The sequence below is a fragment of the Octopus sinensis genome, linkage group LG10, assembly GCF_006345805.1.
Source record: "Octopus sinensis linkage group LG10, ASM634580v1, whole genome shotgun sequence".
In the NCBI taxonomy this organism is placed as follows: Eukaryota; Metazoa; Mollusca; class Cephalopoda; order Octopoda; family Octopodidae; genus Octopus; species Octopus sinensis.
In genome coordinates, this window is record NC_043006.1 from 102,273,936 (window position 1) to 102,300,031 (window position 26,096).

The following is a 26,096-nucleotide window of genomic DNA, read 5'->3' on the forward strand; positions in this document are numbered from 1 at the left end:
TTGAACTCTTCACTTTTTAGCTTTTATTTCTACACAAATATTTCTTTTACTAACATTTGTAAGTTCATCCTCACATATCTTTTATTCTTTACTTGTTTCAGTCATTAGACTGCAGCCATGCTGGGGCACTGCCTTGAATTTTTAGTTGAATGAATCGACCTAAAAACTTATCTTTTAAGCATTGTACTTATTCTATCGGTTTCTTTTGCTAAACCACTAAGTTACAGAGCTGCAAACACACTAACACTGGTTGTCAGATGGTGGTGGGGATTGAACACAGACAGAAAGACACACTCACATAGATATACATAAATATATATATACAAATATGTGTGTGTGTGTGTGTGTGTATACATACACACACACACAGGGTGGCCACAAAGTCATGCACCATGGGAGATAATAAGTATTCTTTATTAGCAATGAAGTAGGTAATCCATTTCAAATGTTCAAAGTGTTGGTCATGTAGCTCTAAACAAGTGTTCATGTGGAATTTGAAATTGCTATGAACCCTCTCAAATGGCTCTTACTGTCGCTAACTTGTTCACATGCTTCAACAATTCTTTGAAGATGTCCTTCTTCATGAATCTTTTCAGAATACACAAGGAATTTAATGTAGCCCCAGAAGAAAAAGTCCATGGGAGTTAAATCTGGTGACTATGGGGCCCATTCAATTAGCCTGCAATGCCTGAACCGTCTCCCTAGAAAATGTTCATTCAGAAAATCATGAACCTTGCAAGTGAATGCACGTGAGGCATCATCTTGTTGCCAAGCGTGTCCAGATACGAATCAACTGTCACAGAACCCTCAAAATAAAATGGTCCAATTACTTGCTTGTGCCAAATCCCACACCACACCCTTACCTTGCCCCCACCCCCCACTTTGTTGATTATCTGCCTCCATCCAATGAGGATTGGTTTGTGAGTAATATCAGCGGTTGTGAAAAGAGATAAAAAAAGAGAATGTTAGCAGTTTCACATATTGCTGGATGGTGTGTGACTTTATGGTCACCCTGAGGCTATAGTAGATGACACTTACCCAAGGTGCCATACTGTGAGACTGAACCTAGAACCATGTGGTTGGGAAGCAAACTCCTTACCATTATAGCCACACCTGTACCTATATGTGTGTGTGTGTGTATATATATATATATATATATATATATAATATTAAATTAGAGATAAAACCACTATTAGGCAAATCAAACAGTGAAAAACATAAACCAATACATAAAATTAATTTAAAAATATAAAAGTTAAAAATTAAAAAATTATTTAATTTAAACTTATAAATTTTAAATCTATATATACAAATATATATATATATATTGCTATGAACCCTCTCAAATTTGTATATATATATTTAAAATTTATAAGTTTAAATTAAATAATTTTTTAATTTTTAACTTTTATATTTTTAAATTAATTTTATGTATTGGCTTATGTTTTTCACTGTTTGATTTGCCTAATAGTGGTTTTATCTCTAATTTAATATAATATATATATATATATATATATATATATGTATGTATGTATATTTTTATATTTATATATTATTTTATTTATTTATTTATTTATTTTTTTATATATAAATATCAAAAGTATTAAAAGTTTAATCCTAAATCTAATTTTTCCCTGTAAGTTTGGATTTATTCCCTAATATTATTATTATTATTATATATATATATATATATATATAAAATAATGAAGTCAACCCAAATTATATTTTGAAAGCATTTAATACTTGTGTTTCAGATCTGTTGTAATATATAACAGGAAATAGATTCCCGTAGGCAAGACATTCTTCAGTTAATACATTTCTAAATATATTTTGATGATATTTTGAAATGTAATAACTGAAGAAGTTCTTGCATAAAGCGGGTGTATTTCCTATTCTATGTTACACGAGACCTAAAATGTATGTATCAAACACTTTCAAAATGTCATTATTTGGTTTAAGTTCTTGGTAATGTTTTATCTCTTGCTATTACTTATATAACTTAGTCCCCCATCAGTTTGATGCCTCTTGAGTTCCAGCTAGAATACCAGTAAGTAACTCAGAATAAAACTGTGCATAGAGACAGTATGGATTCCACAAGCCACAGCAAATGCAATCAATCAAAGCTGTGGAATATAAACTGATACAGTAAAGAGGAGATATTTCAATCCTGTCACACAGGTATGGATGACAAATTATAATGCTCTCAAGCAATAAATGTTAAACGCTTGTGGTAAGAAGAGTCCTCAGCCATAAAAACACACCAAAAATATGACTGTGAAATCAATAAAAGAAACAAATTGGTGTGTGTATGTATGTGTATACTCACACACACACACACACACATACACCAGATAAATTGTCTGTTCTACATAAATTATAACAAAATTGTTTGTGTGTGTTTTGAAAGAAAGTAAATGATTAGGGTATATTCTCAGAACTGGTTGACTGTATTTTGTATTTTCAGTAAACAACCCAAAAAGTTATTTTTTCTTTTGATTTTTAGTGTATCAGAATTTCACCTTTTCATGTCATATCATCATCATCATCATCATCATCATCATTTAGCGTCCGTTTTCCATGCTAGCATGGGTTGGACGGTTCAAATGGGGTCTAATGTAAATAAATAATTTGACTTCCTTTCCTTTTCACAAAACACACAAGAGAAAACATTTAGTTCTGCTATAGCGAGCCATCCATATGGGTGACCAACCATGTGATGTTAAAGAGACAAGTCTCACCCAAGGACAAAATTCTTATCTATCTGAAGTAACTTTTGTAAGTGATCACCTGACAAATCACCTGCAGAAAAATATTACTCCTTTTCCTATTAGATGGGCCGACAGGACATGATTCAACTCCAGGCTCCATTGTCATTGTGGTTTAGCTCTTTGTCAACACTGATCAGGCAGACCTGCGATGAACAACATTAGTTCGAAGGATCAAATATTATTTGTGAGCAGGAAAGAAGACAAGACAGATTTTTTTCCAGCACAGTGGCTTGCTACTTGCTGCAGTTCTTTGTCATCTTCGCTGTGGCATCGAACTTCCTGAAATCAGCCTTTCTTGGTCTTCTCCTTTATCAGATTCCACTCAATTCAATCACTTGGCACTTTCTTCCCCAACTGTCATCCTTCATAAGAAACACTCCGTCGGTTACGACAACGAGGGTTCCGGTTGATCCGAATCAACGGAACAGCCTGCTCGTGAAATTAACGTGTAAGTGGCTGAGCACTCCACAGACACGTGTACCCTTAACGTAGCTCTCGGGGATATTCAGCATGACACAGAGAGTGACAAGGCCGGCCCTTTGAAATACAGGTACAACAGAAACAGGAAGTAAGAGTGAGAGAAAGTTGTGGTGAAAGAGTACAGCAGGGATCACCACCGCCCCCTGCCGGAACCTCGTGGAGGTTTTGGTGTTTTCGCTCAATAAACACTCACAACGCCCGGTCTGGGAATCGAAACCGCGATCCTACGACCGCGAGTCCGATGCCCTAACCACTGGGCCATTGCACCTCCACTGGTGAAAGAGTACAGCAGGGATCACCACCACCCCCTGCCGGAGCCTCGTGGAGTTTTAGGTGTTTTCGCTCAATAAACACTCACAACGCCCGGTCTGGGAATCGAAACCGCGATCCTATGACCGCGAGTCCGCTGCCCTAACCACTGGGCCATTGCGCCTCCCATCCTTCATATACATTATGTATTCATACCAGCTCAGTTCTCTTTCATGCACATTCCATCTGATTCTCCCTCTACCTGACTCTACTCTCACCTTATTCGTCCTATGTCATTATTTCATTTTCACATGTCCAGTAAAGCATGCTTGCCTCATTCCTTTCCAGCCGTTACACATCCTCTGCAGTGTATATCAACCTGATCCATTGTAGTGCATCATTATACCTAGTTAACCCTACCACACATTCCACACACATTCCACACACACACACACTTAACATTTACAATTTCCCCCTTCCGCTAATGAAGAGAAATTGGTGGATATAGAACAGTCAACTTTTGAAACTGGCAATTATTTTGTCATGCCAGCATGTTACCCATCATACTTTCATCTGTATATGTATGTCTGAACATCTACACACACACACACACCACTAGTCTGGTTACTACGAAGTGTATGTATGTACTATAATTTCTCTATTATCTCCCTCTCTTCTTCCATAGTCACACTGGTAAACAATTGCTGTATTTTAGTCTGTGTTGCTTGTTTGTCTGTTTGTTTATTAGTTTTGCCAATATTTGTTGAAATATTGTGTTGGAGATGTTCATTATGTCTTCCAGTCAGCTAATAACTAACTATGCTTAAAACTATGTGGCAACAGCAAGTGGCAGTGGTGATGATGGGAGTGGTTGCAGCAGCAGTGGGGTGGTGGTGGTGGTGGTGGTATGTTGTGATGTAATAGAAGAGTTGAAGTGTCTGGTATTGTTATGATGAGGGGTGAGTTGGTAATATTGGTGATGTAAGGCAGCGATTCAGCAGAATCATTAGTATGCCGAGCAAGACTCTTAGTGGCATTTCGTCTGTCTCGACATTCTGAGTTCAAATTCCACCAAGGTCGACCTTGCCTTTCATCCTTTCGGAGTTGATAAAATGAGTATCAGTTGTGCACTGGGGTCGATTTGATTGACCTGGCCCTTCTCCAAAACTGCTGGCCTTGTACCAAAATTTGAACCCAACATTGGTGAAGGTGCAATGTTGATGGTTGGATGTAGTGCTGGTGCTAGTCATGTTGCTACAAGCAGAGTGCTTGTGGTTAACATGGTGTAGTGGTATGGTTGTTGTAGCAGCAGATGTAGTAGTTACATTCAACAGCAGTTGTAAAAGTAGCTCTGATTTTCACATTAGTTGTGAAGAGTTGGCAGTGGCAATAAGGATTTCTAACACAAGCTCAAATTAATTAGTAGGGGCTATAGTTAAATACACAGATCCCACTACTTAATCTGCACTTTATTTGTAATGACCTCCTTAAAGGATGAAGGGCATGGTCGACATACAAAGGATTTTAACTCAACTTATAAAGTGTTGTAACTAAATAATCCTTTGTACTATAGGCACAAGGCCTGAAATTTTCGTGGGAGCAGGGTCTAGTTAATTGCATTAACCCCATTGCTTGACTAGCACTTATTTAAGTATAACGTGGCAACCTGGCAGAATGGTTAACATGCTGGGCACGGGTTGAAGTATTTGACTTACCCAGTCTCTGAAATTGCTGACCTTCTACCAAAACCGTCATTATCATCATTACCATACATCCGTTTTCCAAACTGGCATGGTTGGATGGCTTCGCTCAGGGACCACATCAGGTTCCATAGTCTGTTTTGACTTGGTTTCTTCAGCTGGATGCCCTTCCTAATGCCAACCACTCCACAGTGTGTTCTGGGTGCTTTTTATGTAGCACCAACACCACAAAATGTAAAAACCAATATCAATAGTAACTGTTTTTTGTTTTATTAGTATCAATAGTAATAAATAGTTTAGACGAAGTCATAATTGGTCTCTTTTTATCCTTCCATATGCCCACCCTTTCTGTTGCCCCTCTCTTATTTCACTCCACTATATTAGATTCAGTAATGTGTATGTATGCATTTCTCTGTGTATCTCTTTCTCTCTCTCTCTCTCTCTCTTTCTATATATATATATGTGTGTGTGTGTGTGTGTTTCCGTGAATATGTGTATTTCTATTGTATGTGTTTCCCTGTGTGTAACAGATCTGATAAATACAACTTCATTAAGTTTTCATGTTTCGCGCTTCATGAATTCACCTTCACAAACAGAAGGTATTGATTGCTGTGTGTGTGTGCGTGTGTATCTGTATGTCTGTTTACATGTTTTGTCTGTGTATGTCTATGTGAACGTCTGTTTGTATAACTGATTGTGTGTGTGTTTATGTCTATAAAGATATGTTTCTATGTCTCTTTGCATTTATGCTATCATCTATTTGTCTGTGTATCTTTGTTTACATGTTTATCTATGTGTGTTTGTGTTTCTCGCTGTCTGTGTATGTGTGTTATATTTCTTCATTCATCTAGCTTTCATACCACCTCTCTACATCTCTGATTTGTTTATAGTGTTGTTGTTGTTGGTGGTGGTGGTGGTGGTGGTAGTAGTGGTGGTATCATTACCTTTTTATATTTTTTCTGTTTCCTTACATTATTTCTATTGTTGTTATTATTTAATACATTTTTTAAATTTTATTTTTTTTTTTTGCCTTTATGATTGAATTGGAATATCTGTCTCTACAGTTTTGTAAATCAACTACACACAAACACACACACACAGATAGATCTGTACATATGTTAATAGTTAATAGAACACACACACACACACACACATATATTTATACAAACATGTATAAATACTCGTGTTTGCTCAAATTCCTATAAGCACATGCACACACACAGCAAAAGGAAACTGAGATTGTTCCAGATAAAATATTTATTAATAAAAAGGTATCTAATGCCACAGGTTGCTTTATTTAACTCCTAGAATCCAATTCTATGTCTTTGTATTGCTGTTATTATTGGTGTTTTACTTGTAGTAAAGGCAGTGGTGGTGGTGGTGGTCGTGGTGTAGTTTAGTTCTTCAATTGGTTTAAACCATTGTGGCTCTGTTCTTTTGTTTGTATTTGTTTATTGTTTTAGTGTTTTTGCTGTTTTGTTTTATATTATGTTAGCTTATGTTAGTGATGTAAGTAGGTGTTTTTGTTTTTATTTTGTTTTGTTTTGTTTTGTTTGTTTTGGTTTGTTTTGTTTTTCTTCTTTTTCTGTCCATTCAGCTCTTCTGTCCTGCTTCCATCTCAGTAGATTATGTTTGCAGAGAAGGGATAAGGAAGAACGGTGGAGTGGTGGAGCATCAGGAGAAGTGGTGATGCAAGACGGATGGTGATAGGATGGGGAGAGAGTGTGTGTGTATGAGAGAGAGAAAGAGAGAGAGGGACATTGAGGAAAGTGTAATGTTGAAACATGTTGCTGCTATTGAATACAATGATTAAACAGGGAAATGCTAAAGGGAACTAAGCTTTATGCTTGCACAGCACACGCATGCATCATTTACTACCATAAAATTAAACACATACATGCACATAAACACACACACACACATACACTCACTCTCTCTCTCTCTCTCTTTCTCTCTCTCTCTCTCCCTCTCTCTCAAAGATTGGCGTGTGTGTGGATTTCTAAATATCAGCTTTACATGAAGGAAATCTCAACTGTTCAAAATCAATAGAAACAAAATCAGAATTTCTTCAGTGTAATCCTGCAGACATAAGAAATTTGGGGCCTTCAAATTGCTTAGAGAGAAAGAGAGAGAGTGCTTGCACACACAAAGGATATCATGTGCCCTTACCTTGTTTTTAACTTCTTCAGGGATAACGTCCAGCCCCATGATTTGATTTAACTGCCATAAAAGTTTTCTCTGAAAAGTTTTATAGCTTTACAACTACATCTCTTACTCCCATTTGACACAAGTCAACATTTTCCCCTCCAGTCTCTGTAAAGTAAAGAGTAGCATTGTCTTTTATTATTACTTTTTGTAAACTTGTAGAAATCAGTAGAACAGCATTCATTTGTGGTTTCTGGGAAAGTTAATGAGACAAATCTTCTCACAGATAGGTTGCCTGTTTATTGCAGTTAATTTCTCCTATGAGTAGAAGTAAAATCAGTTTTGCAAACCAATGAATCATTCATTAATTTTACATTACTACTGCTGCTGCTACTGCTGCTTCATTTTTTTTTCTTTATTTTTTTTTAATATCCATTTTCTTCTACTTGCATGGAGTAGAAAGAATTCAATTGGGCAGATTTTTCTAGAGCCAAATTCTCTTTCTGTTGCCAACTGCTTACCATTTACAAGCAAGGTAATATTTTCCTGTGACCAGACATGTGTTCACAGAGGATTGGAAATGAATGCTTATGTAACGGTAGCACTGTTTCACAACTATCACATTATGTCAAGACAAGGAGACACAAAACATACACACACACATATACAGACATGCATATCTATCTGTGTGTGTGTGTCTGTGTGCGTAGTGTGTGTGTGTGCATAGTGTATGTGTGTGTGTGTGTGCATAGTGTGTGTGTGTCTGTGTGTATAGTGTGTGTGTCTGTGTGTGTGCATGTGTGTGCGGTAGGCTTCTTTCAATTTTCTGCCTATCAAATCCACTCAAGGCTTTGTGAATGGATTTGTTTGTCTGAATCTGTAGTCGGAGATACTTGCCCAAGATGTCACACAGTGAGACCAAACTCGATGCCTTGTGTTGGGAAGCAGACATCTTAGCCACACAAACATTCCTGTATCCATATATGAACTTTCATATGTATGAAGGGATGCTGAAAAGTTCCTGGCTTTGGGTAAAAGAAAATACAGGAGAATCAGTAAATTATGACTTTATTCAACATATTCCCCTCTCAGATCCACAAACTTATTGCAGCTGTTCTTCAGTTTTTCTAAGCCCTGTAAAAGAACTCAGAGAGTTGGGCCTCAAACCAGGTCTTTCTCGGCACCCTTAAGCCAGGAACTTTTCAGTGCATCCTAGTACATACAGTACTGTGGTATCTACTAATGACATGAGCACCATTGTGGGTTAGGCATTCCAGTATCGATGATAGCACATGAGCAACTAAATTTCTGCTGTTTCATATTCCATTAACTTGAATGTCCATTCTTTCAATATAAACACATAAGAAACAATTTTTTTCATGTCGGTCATTTTGCCAGTAAATGTTCTCAGGTGGCCCTTAACCCTTTTGTGATGCTTTGTATTTATTTTGAGATGCTCTGTGTTTCTTTCAATTAATTTTAAATATAACAAAGAATTTAGTAAAATAACTTAGTTATCATTAAGCTGGTGTTAGGAACATAAATTATGACTAAGGTTTGGTAGAAGATTTTCATTCAGAACATATGAAAACAAGATATTTGTACCACAGAGCCAGAGGCGGTTTCAGCCAGGCTGGTATCAAAAGGGTTAATTATGTTCACCTGACATGATGAACAAAGATTCACAACAACTAATTTATCAAAAGCTTTTACAACTCTCTTATAAATTAATTGTTGCTGACACAAGTCATTACCACTTTCTTCAGGTTCTTAATCTGTCCCCTATTTAGAAGAAAGCTTGATATCTGCTCTCCTCTTGTATGTGACAAATCTGTCATTTAAACATTAACATTATACTTCGTACACTAATGTGTCTCACGCTTGGTGCACATTTAACTCCTCAGCATGTTCCGCATGGTTGGGAAGTAAGCTTCTTAACCATACAGCTGCACACACATGCATGCACACACATGCATGCACACACATGCATGCACACTCAATGGCTGAGCATGTTTTCACAGAAGATTACTTAATATCATGCTTGTGTGACAGTGATGTTTGTTTACAACTATCATATTATAACGACGATGGTGGTGGTGGTGGTGGTGGTGGTGATGCTGGTGCTGGTGGTAATGATGGTGATGGTGGTGGTGGTGGTGATGCTGGTGATGCTGGTGATGCTGGTGGGGGTGATGATGGTGATGATGATGTGTGGGTGCTCAACTTTTGACAAATGACTACCACAAATGATTTGCTTATAGTGATCAAATGTATGTGCCATACATATAAGCTCACCCTCTCCATCAAACTGACATTTCCTAAACAGGCTCATGATGTCCTTCACATCAGGTGTCGAAGTGATTGCAGAGCAATGTGAGATGAAGTGTTTTGCTCAAGAACACATCTGGGATGGGAATTGAAGTCACAACCTCATGATCATGAGTGCAACACCCTAACCACTAGACTGTAATAATGATGATGATGATGATAATGATAATAATGCTTTCAAATTTTGCCTCAAGGGCAGCAATTTTGTGGGAGGGGATGAGTTGATTACATCGACCCCAATATTCAACTGATACTTATTTTATTGACCCCTAAAAGGATGAAAGGTAAAGTCGACCTCGGTGGAATTTGAACTCAGGACATAGCAGTGGGTGAAATACCGCTCAGCATTTCATCCTGTATGCTAATGAATCTGCCACCTGATGATGATGTCGATGACGATGACATTATTATTGTTATTATTATTATTAATAGTCTCTTAAAATTTGAAATTGAAAGAATGTATGGAAACTGTATAGGTTGTGTTTGTAATAATTGGTGCATTAGGAACTGTGGGTAATGATATAGACAAATGGTCGAAGGAGATTGGAATAAAATGTCCTAAGCTTCCACATAAAGTTTACCTTTTATGGACAGGAAAGATTATCAGAAGGGTTTTGACTACTTGACAGATTATTGGAAGCTTGTGGATATCTAAGGGTACAGGTAGCAACCTGCTACCCACATAAATTCTACCAGGAATAAGAATAAACCTAGGTCAAATCAAATGATACCGAAGAAGAGCAGGAGAGAAGGATACGTGACTGAAGATGAGTCATATTTGTGGATGCTGTGATTAAAAAATGCTTTAGAACTAACTATAAGGTTCCTGGTTCAATCTCTCCGGTAATGTTTTGAGCATCTTGAGTTAAATCCTTAAATCCTTAAAAATGTTTTAGCCCGAAGGCCGTGGCCATGCTGGGGCATAACAGAAGTTTTCTGAGTGTACTAGTGTAAAAGCTCCTTGGCTGGATTGTAGCCTTAGGTGAAAGGACCAGCCTTGTTGTATTGGATCATTCCATAATAATGTGGTTTTATCAATTGCATGAACTAAAAGTTGGAGAGGGACAGGATAAACTATCTGCATCAACTTACTATAAAAGCAGGTAGTAAGTTTACCTTGTACTTATTCTTAGTGCAAGTTTTGAAAAGTGCAGTTCGATTTTAACAGTTATTTTTTTCAAAACTATAATGGAAGTGACAAAGGAGTATATTCAGTATATTTTGCTTTATGAGTTCAATAAAGGCAACAGCACAAAGTAAAGTGTGAGGAATATTAATGCAGTCTTTGGGGATCGGACAATAAGTGTAAGCCTGTATCAACGGAGGTTCCAGAAATTCTAAGTCAGAAACTACAGCCTAGGGGATGAGCCTCATCCTGGAAGATATGTAGACCTTGACATGGATGTCCTGCAAACTCTGATGGAAAAACATCTCGTCATAACCGTTGAGGAACTAGCAGAGAAACTTGGATTTGGTCATTCAAGTCAGCACTAAAAGAAAAGTGACCATCTTTGGTTTCATGAAGAAAGGTGTTCCTCCATTAGGATAATACTCAGTTACATACAGTGAGGATGACATTCCAAAGTCTGGAACAGTTTGAATGGGAAACGATGCCCCACCCACCATATTCACTAGACATTGCTCCATTTGATTATCATTGATTCCGTAGTCTTCAAAATCGTTTGGATGGAAAAAATATGAATTCTGTAGACGATGTCAGAACAGTACTGGTGGGTATTTTTCATCACAGACAAGTGAAATTTGGAAGAGGGGCCTTGCAAGTCTACCAGATAGATGGAGGAACATTATAGAAAACGAAGGGGAGTATATATTTTAAATTAAAAAGGAACTTTGTTTATCTTTATTTTGAAAAATAAAAGAATTATAAAAAAAGCACATTATTTATGGGATGACCCAATATATTGTATTACACTGACTAAACCTTAGTACTATGTTCACAGTGCATGTACCTGTGGAATATGCAGCCACTTATATGTTAGTTTAATATGCATGTAGTTCAGTTGAATGCTTATTATCAAAACTGACAGAGGATTCATCAACATATTGTAGAATTGTAAATTACTAATAAATATTAATGTCAACTTTACTATAGGTTTGGAGTATTCTAAATCTCATTAGAAGTTTTATACAGCAGTCATCATGAGAGTAAGAGAGAGAGTAAGAGAGAGAGAGAGAGAGAGAGAGAGAGAGAGATTTAATGTTTACAAAAATGTCAACTTTAATTTAATTCATTCATGTATAATTTATATTGTGTTGATGTATGCATGTGTCCTCGTTCATGTATGTGTGTATGTGTATCTGTATTTAATATGCAGTATGTGATCATGTGTGTATGAATAGACAGCATTTCAAAATAAATTTCTTCTAAATATGACTGTATATTCCAATAAAAAGAATAGCTTTAAATCAATTTAACTCAAACCAATATTTGAGAAGGAGATTGTGTTTCAAAACTTCATTAATGAATACAAATATAGCTTACTGTTTGAACTAGACACCTTTTCAGACAAACAGAATTGCTCATCAAGATATTTTCAGTGATATACTAATCTCATTCTTGTCTTTTTATTTTTGTTTTTCCCATCATCCATACTAAAAGCTTTTCAATGTGTTGCACCATTCTCTGTGTGTCTCTCTCTCTATTTGTGTGTGAAACATTTTGTATCTATGTTTGCCTCTGTTTGTGTGAAGCAAGGTGTATGTGCATTGAATCTTGATTTCAATTAAGTAGTCTATAAATAAGAAAGGTCAAATTAAGTGCTTTGTGTTACTGTTTCTATCAAAATGCTTTATGGTAATTGTGAGATGTTGCAGAGAGGATAAAAGCACCAACTCTCAGAGCTAGAAAGCCAGGAGTTTGTATCCCCTTATATCTTATGTTCTGTGCCATGGGCAATATTCTAGCCACACCCATTTCCCATCTACCTGGCAACAAAATGTCAAGTTATAAGAGGGAGAGAGAGAGAGAGAGAGAGAGAGAGTGTGTGTGTGTGTGTGTGTGTAATAACATAATGGTAGAATATTGATCTAACTGGAAATTAAGATATAATTCGATGGATTACAATGCCAAAATTGAATTCTGTTACACAAGAATACATTTTATTCCTCTCTTCCATTCATTTGTCAGCAGCAGAATATGTAGAAAGTGTAGGGGGTGTATTTAAATACTACAGCTAGAGGTAAAAAAAATTTTCTGCAAGATCGCTTACCTAATCTACCAACTCACCAGATAGCTTGTGGCAAGTACAGTAGTCTATTTTATTTAAAGTCACAACACAATGCCTGTAGAAAAATTTGAACTCATGATTTTTCGACCAATATTTCATTTTAACTCTGCAGGTACTGAATCTTTAAAATAATTATAATTTTTCTTCTTCTTCCTCTTCTTTTTTATGGACATAAAGAGATGGTGGCATTTTCTGTTCACTGGAGTTGCTAAATTGCTGGTGAATGACAAAAGGGGGAGTTACTAGGCTCAAATCATCTGTTTGGTCCTTGCACACCATTCCTGCCCAGCAACACAAAGAAATGGCTGCAGTAATTTTAAACTTGTGACCTATGAATTTGTAATCTAGAATCGTATCACTCAACCATTTCACTTCTTATCAGACAAAGTAAAAACAATAGAAGTGTGGCACAATATTTTTTAACAATTTCTTCAAAGAACTCTGCTTAGAAGAAATATTGGCAATCCTCATTTTTGATATTTAGCATATACCCCACAACAATGAAGGAAATATTTTCGTTCAGCTCATGTCAGTGTGATAGATGAGGTAAAGGAAGGAAATATCAAATATTACAACGAATCTGAGTTATTTTGCTTTTGTTAAATTTATTAATAATGTTTTTGTTTTCTTTTTTTTTTTGCCAGAGATGTTTTTAATATTTCTCAGTTATAAAGGAAAGGGAAAATAATAACCATGTAATGGATATAACCATGATTTACTCTCAACTCTAACTGGACTCTTTCATCATTGCAATAACTTTAGCCAAAATTACACTGAACTTTCTTGTATTACACTTACAACCAAAAACTAAAGGAATCTACAATCTACTACTTATTTCTATCCTCTCTCTCCATCTAATTTATATATAATATTATAATATAAATATATATATATATATATATATATATATATACTCAAAATAAGCAACAAATTATATCCGAGGTAATGTGGTACGATCGTTTCATGCTACTTCAGTTTATTAAACACTGTAAGCATTACATCAATTTTAAAATGTTGAGCAATCTTCAGCCACCTTTAGAAATTTTGCAAACAACCGAACAATGCACATCTTTATTCCTAATTCATTTGCCAACATTATAAAGAGGGTAGATATACAGACAGAGAGGTCGATTTCCTACCTGCTTTACCATGGTTTCTATAGCTGGATGCCCTTCCTAATGTCAACCACTTTACAGAGGTTGCTGGTTGTTTCTTATGTGGTACAGATGCAGTGAGATCATTAAGTAACTTGCAAGACAAGACCCTTCAACAGAGAGGGGAGTAGTATTGAGGGAGATGGGTTAGTGTCAGGGGATGAGAAATTATAGTATGAATACAGTGACAGAAATAGGTGTCTTGCAGTGGAAAAGATACATGGCTACTTCAGTTGGGGAGATGAGATGGTGAAGATGTGACAGGGTAGGGACCGGATAAGGTGAGTGGGTGTATAAGTTCACAAGATTGCAAAAAGAGAGTGGGAAATGGAGGGGTGAGGAATGAAGTGATTGGGCACATATGGGGGAAGGGTGTTTGGAGGTTGTGTTGTAGAGAAGAGATTTGACAGAGACGTAGTGTGCATATCGGTTCACAACAGAGAATAGAAGTTAATGGGGGAAATGATACAAGTGGTGAAGACATGTGAAGGAGAGTCAATGTTGGTAAGATGGGCTGTGGAGAAAAGGTTTGCTAAGGACAGATTGTGTGTGGGAGTACAAACGAGGCCAAAACGGTGTGTCCTTGTTGACCTCAATTTTACTTTACTGGATGGGTTTTCTCAAACACAGCAAAACGCCAATTGTCTTGGTCCTTTGTCATCTCTTCTGTGAGACTTAAACATCTGAAGATCATTTTTCCCGTGTCTTCTTAGGTCTTCCTCTTCAACAGGTTTCATCCATATCTACAGATCGACACTTTTTTATGCAGCTGTCTTCATTCATATGCATCACATGACTACACCAATGCAGTCTTCTCTCTTGCACACTACATGTGATGCCTTTTATACCCAATTTTATTGTACATGCACACTGACACTGCACATCCAATGGAGCACACTGGTTTCATTTCTCTCATGTCCTCTGCTTTCCCAGTCCACATTTCTTTACCATTTAGCACAGCTGTTCAAAACACAAGCATCATACCATATGCCCTTCACTCTGAAGGAAAGGCCTTTTGTTACCAACAAAGGGGCTCTCTGAACCTTTCCAGTGAGTTCTTATTCTAACAACTACGCTTTCTGTGTCTCCTTCTCCTCAGCTAATTTGGTCACCTACATAACAGAAACTTCTCTACTACCTCTAAGGATTTCCCTGAACATTTGAGAAAGTCTACATCCTGTGGGTTCTTAGTATTTATTGTACCTGAACACCAACCACACACAAAGACTACTTTCTCTGTTAAGCTTCCTGTTATTCTACCGCATCTCTTATGTGCCCTTGGCTTGTATTTGGTACACAGTATCAAATCTCAACCTACACCTTTTCTACATATCAAACAGGGCCATTTCCTTGAAGAGATTTGCAATTTGTCTGCTTGCCTGTTCACTAGAATTTTGGTCTTTGCTAGCTAAACTCTAAGGCTATAAGAACAAGGTCATCAGCTTAGAGGAGCTCCAGTAGGTAAATGATGAGGTTTATATGCCTGGGTATACAAATGGAAGGAAAAGTGCTCAATGTACATAGTAGAGTTTATTTGTTTAAAGCTGATGATTTACTCCCATCACTGCCTTGATCATCTCATTTGTACAACCCTTCAGGTGATGAAAAAGATGAAGGCTCATCCATGAAATGGAAGGAAGAGTTAAGTCTGTGTAGGGTGGTGATGTTTTGGATTAAAGAACCCAGACAGTGGAGTGAGGGATAGCAAGAGTATTGGGTGGATGGCAGAGATTCCCATTGCATCTGAAGGACAAGAGAAACACATTCAGGAAAGATGTGGAAAGCAGCAGGATCAGATTGAAGTATGGAAGTAGTGTAGGGTGGTGTGTTAGAACAGTAAGGTGATAGTGGAGGCAAGTGAGAGTAAAGGAAAACTGGTTGGTGGTAATGGAGGAGTGGTGGTTCTGTCAATATCACACAGGTAACCAGCAAGGTAGCATCATTAGCTGATTGAGAGTAACCACATTGAATGAAATAGTGGATGTTTGAATTGGATTTTGTACCAGTCATAGCCATAGCTACAAAAGTTGTAGATGTGATAGATGTGATAGTAGGATTTAAAAAGGTAATGCTATGGCTGGCATCATAGTTATGCAATGAGACAGCTACAACTATTGGTGAAAAGAGCTGGACTAAGTATTAGGTGATTAATTCTGTGGGACAGGTGGTAATTATGAGGTGGCTTTGTGAATCTTGAAAAGGAAGTGGCGGTATATGGTGTTCTGACATTAAGGTTGATGACTGTGGAAGGAAGGTGAGAGGAGGAGATGAGACGGTAGAGGGTGGTGAACGAGAATTATTGGTTGCAGGGAATATAGAGAAGATAGTTTGTAGAAAGTAGGGGTCTGAGAAGTTGCTGGGGTGCTACAGATTTTTACAGTTCAAACTGCTACACCATCACAACGCTACCTTTGTTAGTTGGCTGTGTCTGAAATAGCAAAGTATTGTGGAATAATGGAAAGGACAGCAGTGAAGGTCAGTGAAGCAGCTGCAGTTATTAGGCCCAGGAGGGTCTGTGATGGAAAAAGACATGAAGCTTATTGCATCATGCAAACTGCATAATCAATTGAGGTATGAAAATGCTGAACAGATGTAATGAGAAGTAAGAAGCAGAACCCCTTAGTAAAGAGGGACTGCATCAAAGAGTGATAGATTAAGTGATAGGTAGGGAAATGGTGTTGGCAATAGGGGTTGGGTTAAAGTATTGATGGTTGAACTAGTGATTGAATCCCTCTTCTGATTGGTTGCACTCATGTTATAGATTTCCTTTACAGTGTATGTGTATCTGTGGTGGTAGAACTCTCCGATAACAACTGCAATAACACTCAAACCAGTGTATTAATAAAAAATAAATTAATCTTGTTAATGGGAGGAAATACACATGTGACTGCATTGAATTCTATTTTCATTATCAGAAAATAGAATTCAACATAGTTTTTATATGAATGTTAATGTGTAAAAATGTTGTTTCCTTCATTTATTTTTTTATATTTTTATTTCTCTTGTCAGAGGAAATGCAACAAGCATTTTCTTCCCATTGCAACAAATGTGTATGTTAAGCCAATTGACATTGTTTAAAAAAATATCAAATACAACAAAAAGCAGCCTTATCCTAGAGATTTTAGATCCATAGGACCAATAGTTAATTCCAATTTCTTTAGTGTTAAGTAGATTAAAGACAACTCTTCTTGGGAAAGATTTTTTTTTTTTTTAAACTTGTATCTTCTTTCCCAGAAGTTGTGGTACCTGTTTCTGACATTTTTGTGAACTGAAGGCATGTACTCTTTAACTAGAAAGCCCAGAGTGACAGTGAAATTTTTCTTGTAAATTTGAACCATATTAGTTAATAGCCTAACATCATTTTTATCCTAGTTCCCATCTCCCTCAAATAGTCAAACAAATTAAAAACAATCAGTAGTGCTTAGTTGTATTGAATTTGGAGGAATACACACACACACACACACACACACACATACATACATATACATAGATACACACACACACAAACACACACGTGTACATATACATAGATACACACACACAAACACATATTAAGCAAGCATGAAGATATCTGGTGCCATGCTAACAATTCTTTTATAAGCACCTCTTTGAAAATGTTTTCAAATGTAAATTAAATTCTGCCGTTGCTGGTGGGGATTGTTTTACTATTTCTACTGTTTTGATTTGTTTTTATTCTTATTCAAAACCCAAAAAGAAAAACTCTTTCAAGTGAGTTTCATGGATTTATTCACTGCAGCAATCTTGTCAACCTTATGTCTCTGTGTTTGAACTAAAATACAACCATTTCTCTTGGAATTTTTTTCTTTTTATTATTTATTGCAGTTTCCTTGTCTTATTTCTCCTTTTAATTTTCAGGTGAAACATGCGGAGAATTTTGGTGCCATAGGGGCAATCTTGTATGGGGACCCATTTGACTATGCTTCCAAACAGTCAAGTGTATATCCGTCATCTTGGTGGCTACCACCCTGGGCTGTCAAAATATCTCATGTTCGCTATACTCTCAGTGGGGATCCCCAGACACCAGATTATGCAGCTTTAGGTAAGCTTTTTGGGGTTTTATCTTTATTTGTCATAAATGCTATCTCAGCAAACTTTTTGTGACTTTAGTTGAGGGCTTTTTACATTCTGAGCTTTTTACTTTATCATCATCATCATCTTTCCTTCCATATTTCTATAAGTTAATGAAGATAGGTACCAGTCATCAACTGGGGTAGATCTCATGGACTATATTTCCCCACTTGAAAAGAAAAAAATTCTATTTCCATGTTCCTATGTTAAATACCATTATTTCTCTCTGCCCTATTTATATTTTGAAAAATTTTCAGCAAAGCACAGCTGTATAGTAAAAAGTTTGCTTCCCAACCACATGGTTCCAGGTTCAGTCCCACTGTGTGGCACCTTGAGCAAGTGTCTTCTACTATAGCCCCAGGTCAACCAAAGGGTTATGAGTGGATTAGATAGAGGGAAACTGAAAGAAGCTTGTTGTGTGTGTTTGTCCTCCCACCATCATTTGACAAGCAGTGTTGGTTTGTTTACATCTCCATAACCTAGCAGTTTGGCAAAAGAGACTGATAGAATAAGTACCAGACTTTAAAAAAACTACTGGGATCAATTTGTTCAACTAAACCCTTCAAGGCAGTGATCCAGAATGGCCACAGTCCAATAACTGAAACAAGAATTAAAAAATAAGGTAAAAAGGTAAATATTTTAAAACCATGTAGGGTCTTCGGTAAAATAACTTGTTGAGACTTCAAAAAAATTGCAGGATAAACTATTTGTATTAACTGTTAGAGGGTACTCAAGCTGGCAGAATCGTTAGCACGTCGGGCGAAATGCTTAGCGGTATTTCTGCTGCCGCTACGTTGTGAGTTCAAATTCCGCCGAGGTCGACTTTGCCTTTCATCCTTTCGGGGTCGATAAATTAAGTACCAGTTATGCACTGGGGTCGATGTAATCGACTTAATACCTATGTATGTCCATGTTTGTCCCTTCTATGTTTAGCCCCTTGTGGGTAATAAAGAAATAGGTACTCTTAGATAGACTTCTGAGGACTGTTTGGGGTTATGAGAGGAAAAGGAAGAAGATATCCATGAGAGAAGAAAAGATGTACAGTTGGCTTCTTTTACACTGAGATGAAACAAGAGGTGGAAAAGGAGGTAGTTGTCTGTCAAAGTAACAAATTATATTAGACTATTGTGATCAAAGGAAGGGCTAAAGTCTTTAAAGAACTTGAATAGGGGAAATGGACTGATGTTACGTAGAAAATGAAGAACTTGGTTCTTAACAAATCCCAGAGAAAGACAAGAGACAAAGAGAAAGGAAACAGTTGTTTACTTTGAACAATAAGCATTTCCTACTTTGCCAGCCCCTATTAACCACTCTGTGTCCCCTGCTCCCTCTCTGACACCCACAACATTTATTAAAACCACTTTCATTTCTCTCTAGATTATTAGAAATCACTTTAGACTTCTTACTTTTTAGTTATTCATTTTATATATATATATATATATATACATATATATATATATATATGTTTAGGGGGAATCATATTTAATAAAGCCTATAAATGCACCAACTGTATTTGTCTTAAAATATATTTCACTTGTCTTCTTTCTTTTCCCAAGGCTTTTGATGTTTGTTTATGTCCCCCAAAAATATTTGTTGCTACACTAATCACTAGCTTTCTCAAAGGGTACACAATTTTTTTTATGCTTTGCTTGTAGTTTTCAACTGATTTCTTTTGTTTTTTTTCTGTTGCTGCATCTCCATGGCAGCAAGTATTTTTTTTTTAACCTTGCAGAATTCATTGAAGCATAATTTGGTACAAACTTTGCTCACACTCGTTCCCCTTATGTTTTCTTTTATAATCCTCTCCTCATCATCACTCCCATCAGTAGCCAAACAACATCTACATGTTTATGCTTAAAATCAAATGAGTTTGGTTATTCTTAATTGCTATTTGTGTGTGCGCGTGCGTGCGCGCACATGCGCACGTGCATATGTATATATATTCACTAATATGTGAAAGTATATGTCTGATACCAAATGCATCTGCATATGCATGTCTCAGAGTAGATATGTTTGATAGTATAGGTATGTATTGATCTGATAGTGCAGGTATGTGTTTAATGGAAGGTGTGTTTTCAATTACACTCACCTTAGTATCTACATGGCGTTGATTGAAAGCTTCTATTTTTGTTGTTTTGTCCTTCTTCTTGCTGTTGACATTAGCTGTTTTCTCTGTCATTTAGTGTCACATTTCATCTTCCTTCAGATAAAAGACACTTTGGGAAGGTTGGTTTGGGATTTCCATTAAATTGAATTCCATTAAATAAGTAAGCTTCAGAAAATAATACATAGGTGTTAGTCCTATTTTTCTCTATCTCCCCATGTATGCATATATATGTGTGTATGTATATATATCCCATGCTAGCATGGAAAGCAGACGTTAAACGATGATGATGATGTATGTATGTATACATGTATACACACATACACATGTCATTCACAAGCAAGTATGACTTGACAGCATGTACAATACTTTTGCTATTATCATCATATTACATCTGCTTTTCATAGTGGTGGCATGAGTTGGATAGGACATGGTTTGAGTCAGTTCTTGTGCGGGATTTCTGCTTTCCTAGACATGGCCAGGTGACATATCTCACTCATCCTCCATTTTCACTTTAGAATGGTTTCTATGACTGGTTGCCCTTCATACTTCACACCATCAACCACTTCACAGAATGTACTGGATGCATACATATTTTTAGTGGCAGAAGCACTAAAGTGGTTGTCATCTTACCTTCTTGATAAGACTAAAGGTTCTTCTGACCCTAAAATCTCCCCCACTCAGTCATCCATCCCGTCACAAGTTTAAAGGACATACTTTATCATAACGCTAGAAAAGATGAAGTTCCCTTGTACCAGCTTCCGCATTACTCTTTGTTGTGTTCGCTTGTGATTGCCAACTCTGCCCCCATGTGAAACTGCACATACTGCAAGAGACTGCAGTATCCATCAACAAGAAAACTACTTAATCCTATAATTGCCGCCAAACATATACCCTGTAAATGAACTTGAAACTATTCCTGACCCAGATAAAGTACCTGAGTCATAATTGACCCATGCTCTGTGTATTATCATTATGACTTACCATCACCTCACTAAAATTACTCTACACAGCTATACTTGACACACACAAACTAATATGTAATCTGTCACCTCATAACCATGTGATATGACCATGTGATATGACAGTAACTGGCATCACTGAACTCTCAAATCCTACAGACTATTAACTACTTGATAGCAGTGTGTGATTGTACATGGCATCAACAGGTGTTGCCGCTTTTACCAAAGTGTTACACATGATTTGAAACAATCTATGGGGATTCAAAATAATATCACCTAGAAGCTATCTTCAAATTCTCTTTACTCCAATCTGAGAACATCTGAGGAAGAATTCACATATCTTTCCTTATGAAATTTTAAGTAATATAAAGCTGAGTCTACCTGAAATTAAATAAACCTTTTTTTAGAGAGGTGAAGTTTTTGTAAGCTATTCTTCATAAATATTTCTTCTATTTGGTATCAAGTATGAGTATTTTATATCTTATTTGGACTTAAATGCAAAAAGTGAACATTGTAGAAAATCTGCAAGAAATTCTAAACCAAGGTTTCAGGTTGTTTCTCTCTCTTCATTGAATGTATGTATGTGTGTTTTTTGTTTGTGTGTATATATATATATATATATATTATATATATATATATATATATATATAGCAGGCTTCTATCAGTTCTGACTACCAAATCTACTCATAAGGCCTTGGTCAGCCTGGGGCTACAGTGGAAGACACTTGCCCAAGGTGTGTCACGCAGTGAGACTGAATCTGGAACTATGTGGTTGAGAAGCTAACTTCTTACCACACAACCATGCCTGCACACACACATATATATATATACACACACACATATACATATGTGTGTATATATGTGTGTATGTATATATGTATATATATATATATATATATATATATATATATATATATAAAGCCTGGATATAAATTTTTTACATTTATTCAACACATTACAATCTTACATGTGTTTTATTAACAATAGCTATAATATCTGTTATATAATAGTCTTCAGCACAGTCATAGGGGCAACAAGCCCACCCACACACACATTTATACTGTATATTTTTACATAAAAGCTGGTCTTCTATGTAAACTAAAAAACTACAGTAAAGCACTTTAAAAATTAGAAAATTTTCATCATCATTATTGCTTTTGTTGTTATTACAGACATTTCATTTGAATTTCATCCTTTTTGTGAATGTTTGACATATCTCAAGTCCCGCTTTAGTGATTTCCCTAATCTACTCAGATTTTGAAATTTGTATTGCTTCACTCGCATTGATAATGTTTTGGGTTTTTTTCTAACAAAGAAATGCACAACACATTTTCTTTACTCTAATATTTTGCCAGTCTTTAAGAAATTTACTTATTCCATTATTTTCACTAACTTTCCTCTATTTTCAGATCATATCCATGAAATACCTGATTTTAGCAAGAGTTACCCGAAGATTCCTGTACATTCTGTCAGTTACTCTGATGCTGAAGAACTTATGAGGTACAAACATGTTGTTATTGCTACTGTTGTTGCTTTACATATGTCATGGCTGATATAGGATGAGGCTGATTTGGTTTTGTAAACAGAGCTCTCTGTTACTCATAGTAATTGGTTTCTTATCAATGCAGTCAAGCCCAGTATTTAACTGGCACTTGTTTTATTTAGCCCATAGGTGCTGGAAAGCACAAATGACTCTCAGGCAAAAATGTAAACAGAAAATTTAAGCAACAAACTGTCATAAAGCAGGCCCTTCTTCCTTCTTTTAATATCTCATATGTTCTATATAGTATTTATATACTATGCACAGAACAAAACCCCTCCAGAAAAACTAAAAAACTAAAAAAACAAGCAGTTTTTAAACAGCTTCTTGTTAACTTAAAGTGACACTTCATTTGCTCATGATAGATCAACAAGCTGAAATATATTTATTTCTTCAAGAAATATATTGTTAATGCTAATACCAATTTCAACCATTTCTCTCTCTCTCTCTCACTCTCTCTCTCTCTCTCTCTCTCTCTCTCTCTCTCTTCTCTCTCTCTCCATCTATCTATCTCCTCCTCCTCTCCCTTTCTCTCTTTCTCCATTCCTCAACATTACCACTATGTTGTTTTAATGTCTTTCGGGATTAGACACAGGAGTGGTTTCTAGTGGCCTTCTAATAGAACTTAATCCTGGTAGGATTATTTAAAGCTTGAATATAAGAAATAGGAGCCACAATACCTTTAACAAGGAAATAATTACAACTAAGAATCAAAATCTATATCTCTGACTTAACTTGCTGAGTGCCTTTCTGTACTTAACTCAACCCGTGTACAATTCTAATTCTTACTCCATCTCTTCTCTGGTGACTTATAAAAGGGGTTTATGACTCACACCTTTAAATTATTCAATACTTTCAAGCCAGCAAATGAACTTCCACTAAGACATAATCTGCTCTATGCTAGAATGAAACATTTGTCAGCAATCTCTCCTACTGTTTTAGAAATGATGCCTTGAAGACCACATGTTTTGAGACTGAGATTTTTGGACAATGGAAATTGTAGCTGTGATACCAGTGCCGGTGGCACATAAGAGAGCCATCCGAACGTGGCCGTTGCCAGTGCTGCCCCGATGGGCATCCATGCCGGTAGCATGTAAAAAGCACCATCCGATCGTGGCCATTGCCAGCCTCGCCTGGTCCCGTGCCGGTGGCACGTAAAAGGCACCCTCCGACCGTGGCCGTTTGCCAGCTTCGTCTGGCACCTATGCCAGCGGCACGTAAAAAGCACCTACTACACTCACGGAGTGGTTGGTGTTAGGAAGGGCATCCAGCCATAGAAACATTGCCAGATCAGACTGGGCCTGGTGCAGCCTTCTGGGTCCCCAGACCCCAGTTGAACCGTCCAACCCATGCTAGCATGGAAAGCGGATGCTAAATGATGATGATGATGCCATTCAATAAAGATGGGGATGACTATGTTGTTTTTTTTTTTATTTTTAAGAGTATCTGAGGGAAAAGGCTGCATCCAGGCCTTCTGAGACAGACTGGTGAAACCAGTGCAGTTAACATTCTTCTTGCAGGCAGCTGCAGGAAAAATATATGCTGGAAAGGAATTCCAAGGGGATAACATTCTAGTGAGGAAAGACTGGGCAGAAAGATTTGTATGGGACATAAGTGAAAGCACATGGCTTAGTAGTTAGGGTGTTGCACTCGCTATTGCGAGATCATAGCTTCAATTCCAAGACCAGCTGTGCACTGTGTTCTTGAGCAAAACACTTCATTTCACATTGCTGCAGTCCACTCAGCTGTAAATGAGTGATCTCGTGATGGATTGGCATACAATGGTGAAATGGTGACTCAAGAAAATCGCCCAAGCAGAGAATTCATGAGCCATGTTTTGTATTCAGCCCATTCTGTGAATCCTGCTTGGTTGTTCAATTATGTCAAGGTCATCCTCAGTATGGGTCTGAAGTGTATACATAATGTGGGTGGACAAAAGAAGGAGAGATGATTAAATTGGGAGTAGCTGAGTATGGAACTTGCTAGTTCGAGGAGCAGACTGTTGAAATGGCAGAGAGAGGAGACTGTCCATCTATGGACCAGAGGGTGTAGTGTGCATGGGAGTGACTTCATGCTCAAATCAATGCTTTCCTAGTGAGAATATCTCCATGTGATATGTTTATCTAAGTAACACTGGGACTACACAACTGCCAGAACAGAGCCTCTGTCTATGAAATACTATTGACCAGTGCATATTCATTATTATAAATCAAGATGAGTTGATCATCTTTTGCAAAAATATAGCAGTGTTTGGGATAATGATAGTTTGTCTGTCATATTTGATGATTGTTATAATGTAGGAATGAATAATGATATTGTACTCAGATAATGATTTATTAATGAACAAAAAAGTATTGTAATAATTCTAAAATCAAATGTAAAATAGTAAACTGTAATTCCAATTGTCCACAATGTAAATGAATAAGACTGTAATAAAATCAAGCCTTGACTGGTGGGAAATAATAAACTCCGTAAAATGAATCGATGTATAAAAAATGTCTCCTGGTAGAGTCAATAAAGTGTCACACACGATTGGATGAATAGGGTAAATAAGGTGAAAGATAAACAATGTGGGATTTGGATAATGTCACATGATAGAATTGTGTCACATGATTGGATAAATAAAACTAGAAAATTAATAAACAATGTTTTGTATCAAGACAACTGAGGTTGTCTCAGTGATGACCTGGCTACTGCTAAGCAGTAAATAAAAGAATAAAACAAAGAGAAAATGAAATGAAGAAGGAAACAGAAAGTGCCTCATGTTATCATGTTTGTCCATTGATGATCAATGAAGACAATGTCTTTGACCATGCAGCACCTCAACAGAGGATGCATCTCTACAAGGGACCAGAGAATCACACTGCTCCCACCTATTATGACACCTCTTCTGCGCCTGAAGCTCTGGAAGTGGCTGTATTTCATTTCCACAAATGTGTGATATCCATACTTGCACCATAAAAAGTCTGCTGACTCTTGTTGGAAAAAGTTTCAAGCATCTCTAATCAATGAAGATTGTGGTCGACTGCCCTACACTTCCACAAAGGAGTCATGTAGTTGGGGCGGGGGCAGGGAAGAACTAGTGATGATATAGAACCATTAACCACAAAATTCAGGCTGAAATTATGCCAACTGAGACTAAGCCACTTGTGATTTTCTTAATTTACTTTACACGATATGAAATTATCTTTTAGATTATGGCTCCTTAAATCCAATTAATTAGTAAACTTGTTTTGTTTTGCTTTTCAATTAGAAGTTTTACCCAAAGCAAGGCCAAGAAAAACACTGATATGAAATTCAATTCTAAGTAATGGATATTAAAAGATTAA

General features: G+C 36.7%; 1 protein-coding gene across 5 annotated transcripts in view; it reads left to right on the forward strand.

Moving 5' to 3' along the window:
• Positions 1 to 26,096, forward strand: part of LOC115216731 (N-acetylated-alpha-linked acidic dipeptidase 2) — a 1,056,093-nt gene that overhangs the window by 949,118 nt on the left and 80,879 nt on the right. For all 5 annotated transcript variants that reach the window (XM_029786272.2, XM_029786273.2, XM_029786274.2 and 2 more), the window contains 2 exons: positions 17,949 to 18,132; positions 22,637 to 22,727. In XM_029786272.2, coding sequence (XP_029642132.1) covers positions 17,949 to 18,132; positions 22,637 to 22,727 — 275 coding nt within the window. The remainder of the gene's footprint in view (positions 1 to 17,948; positions 18,133 to 22,636; positions 22,728 to 26,096) is intronic.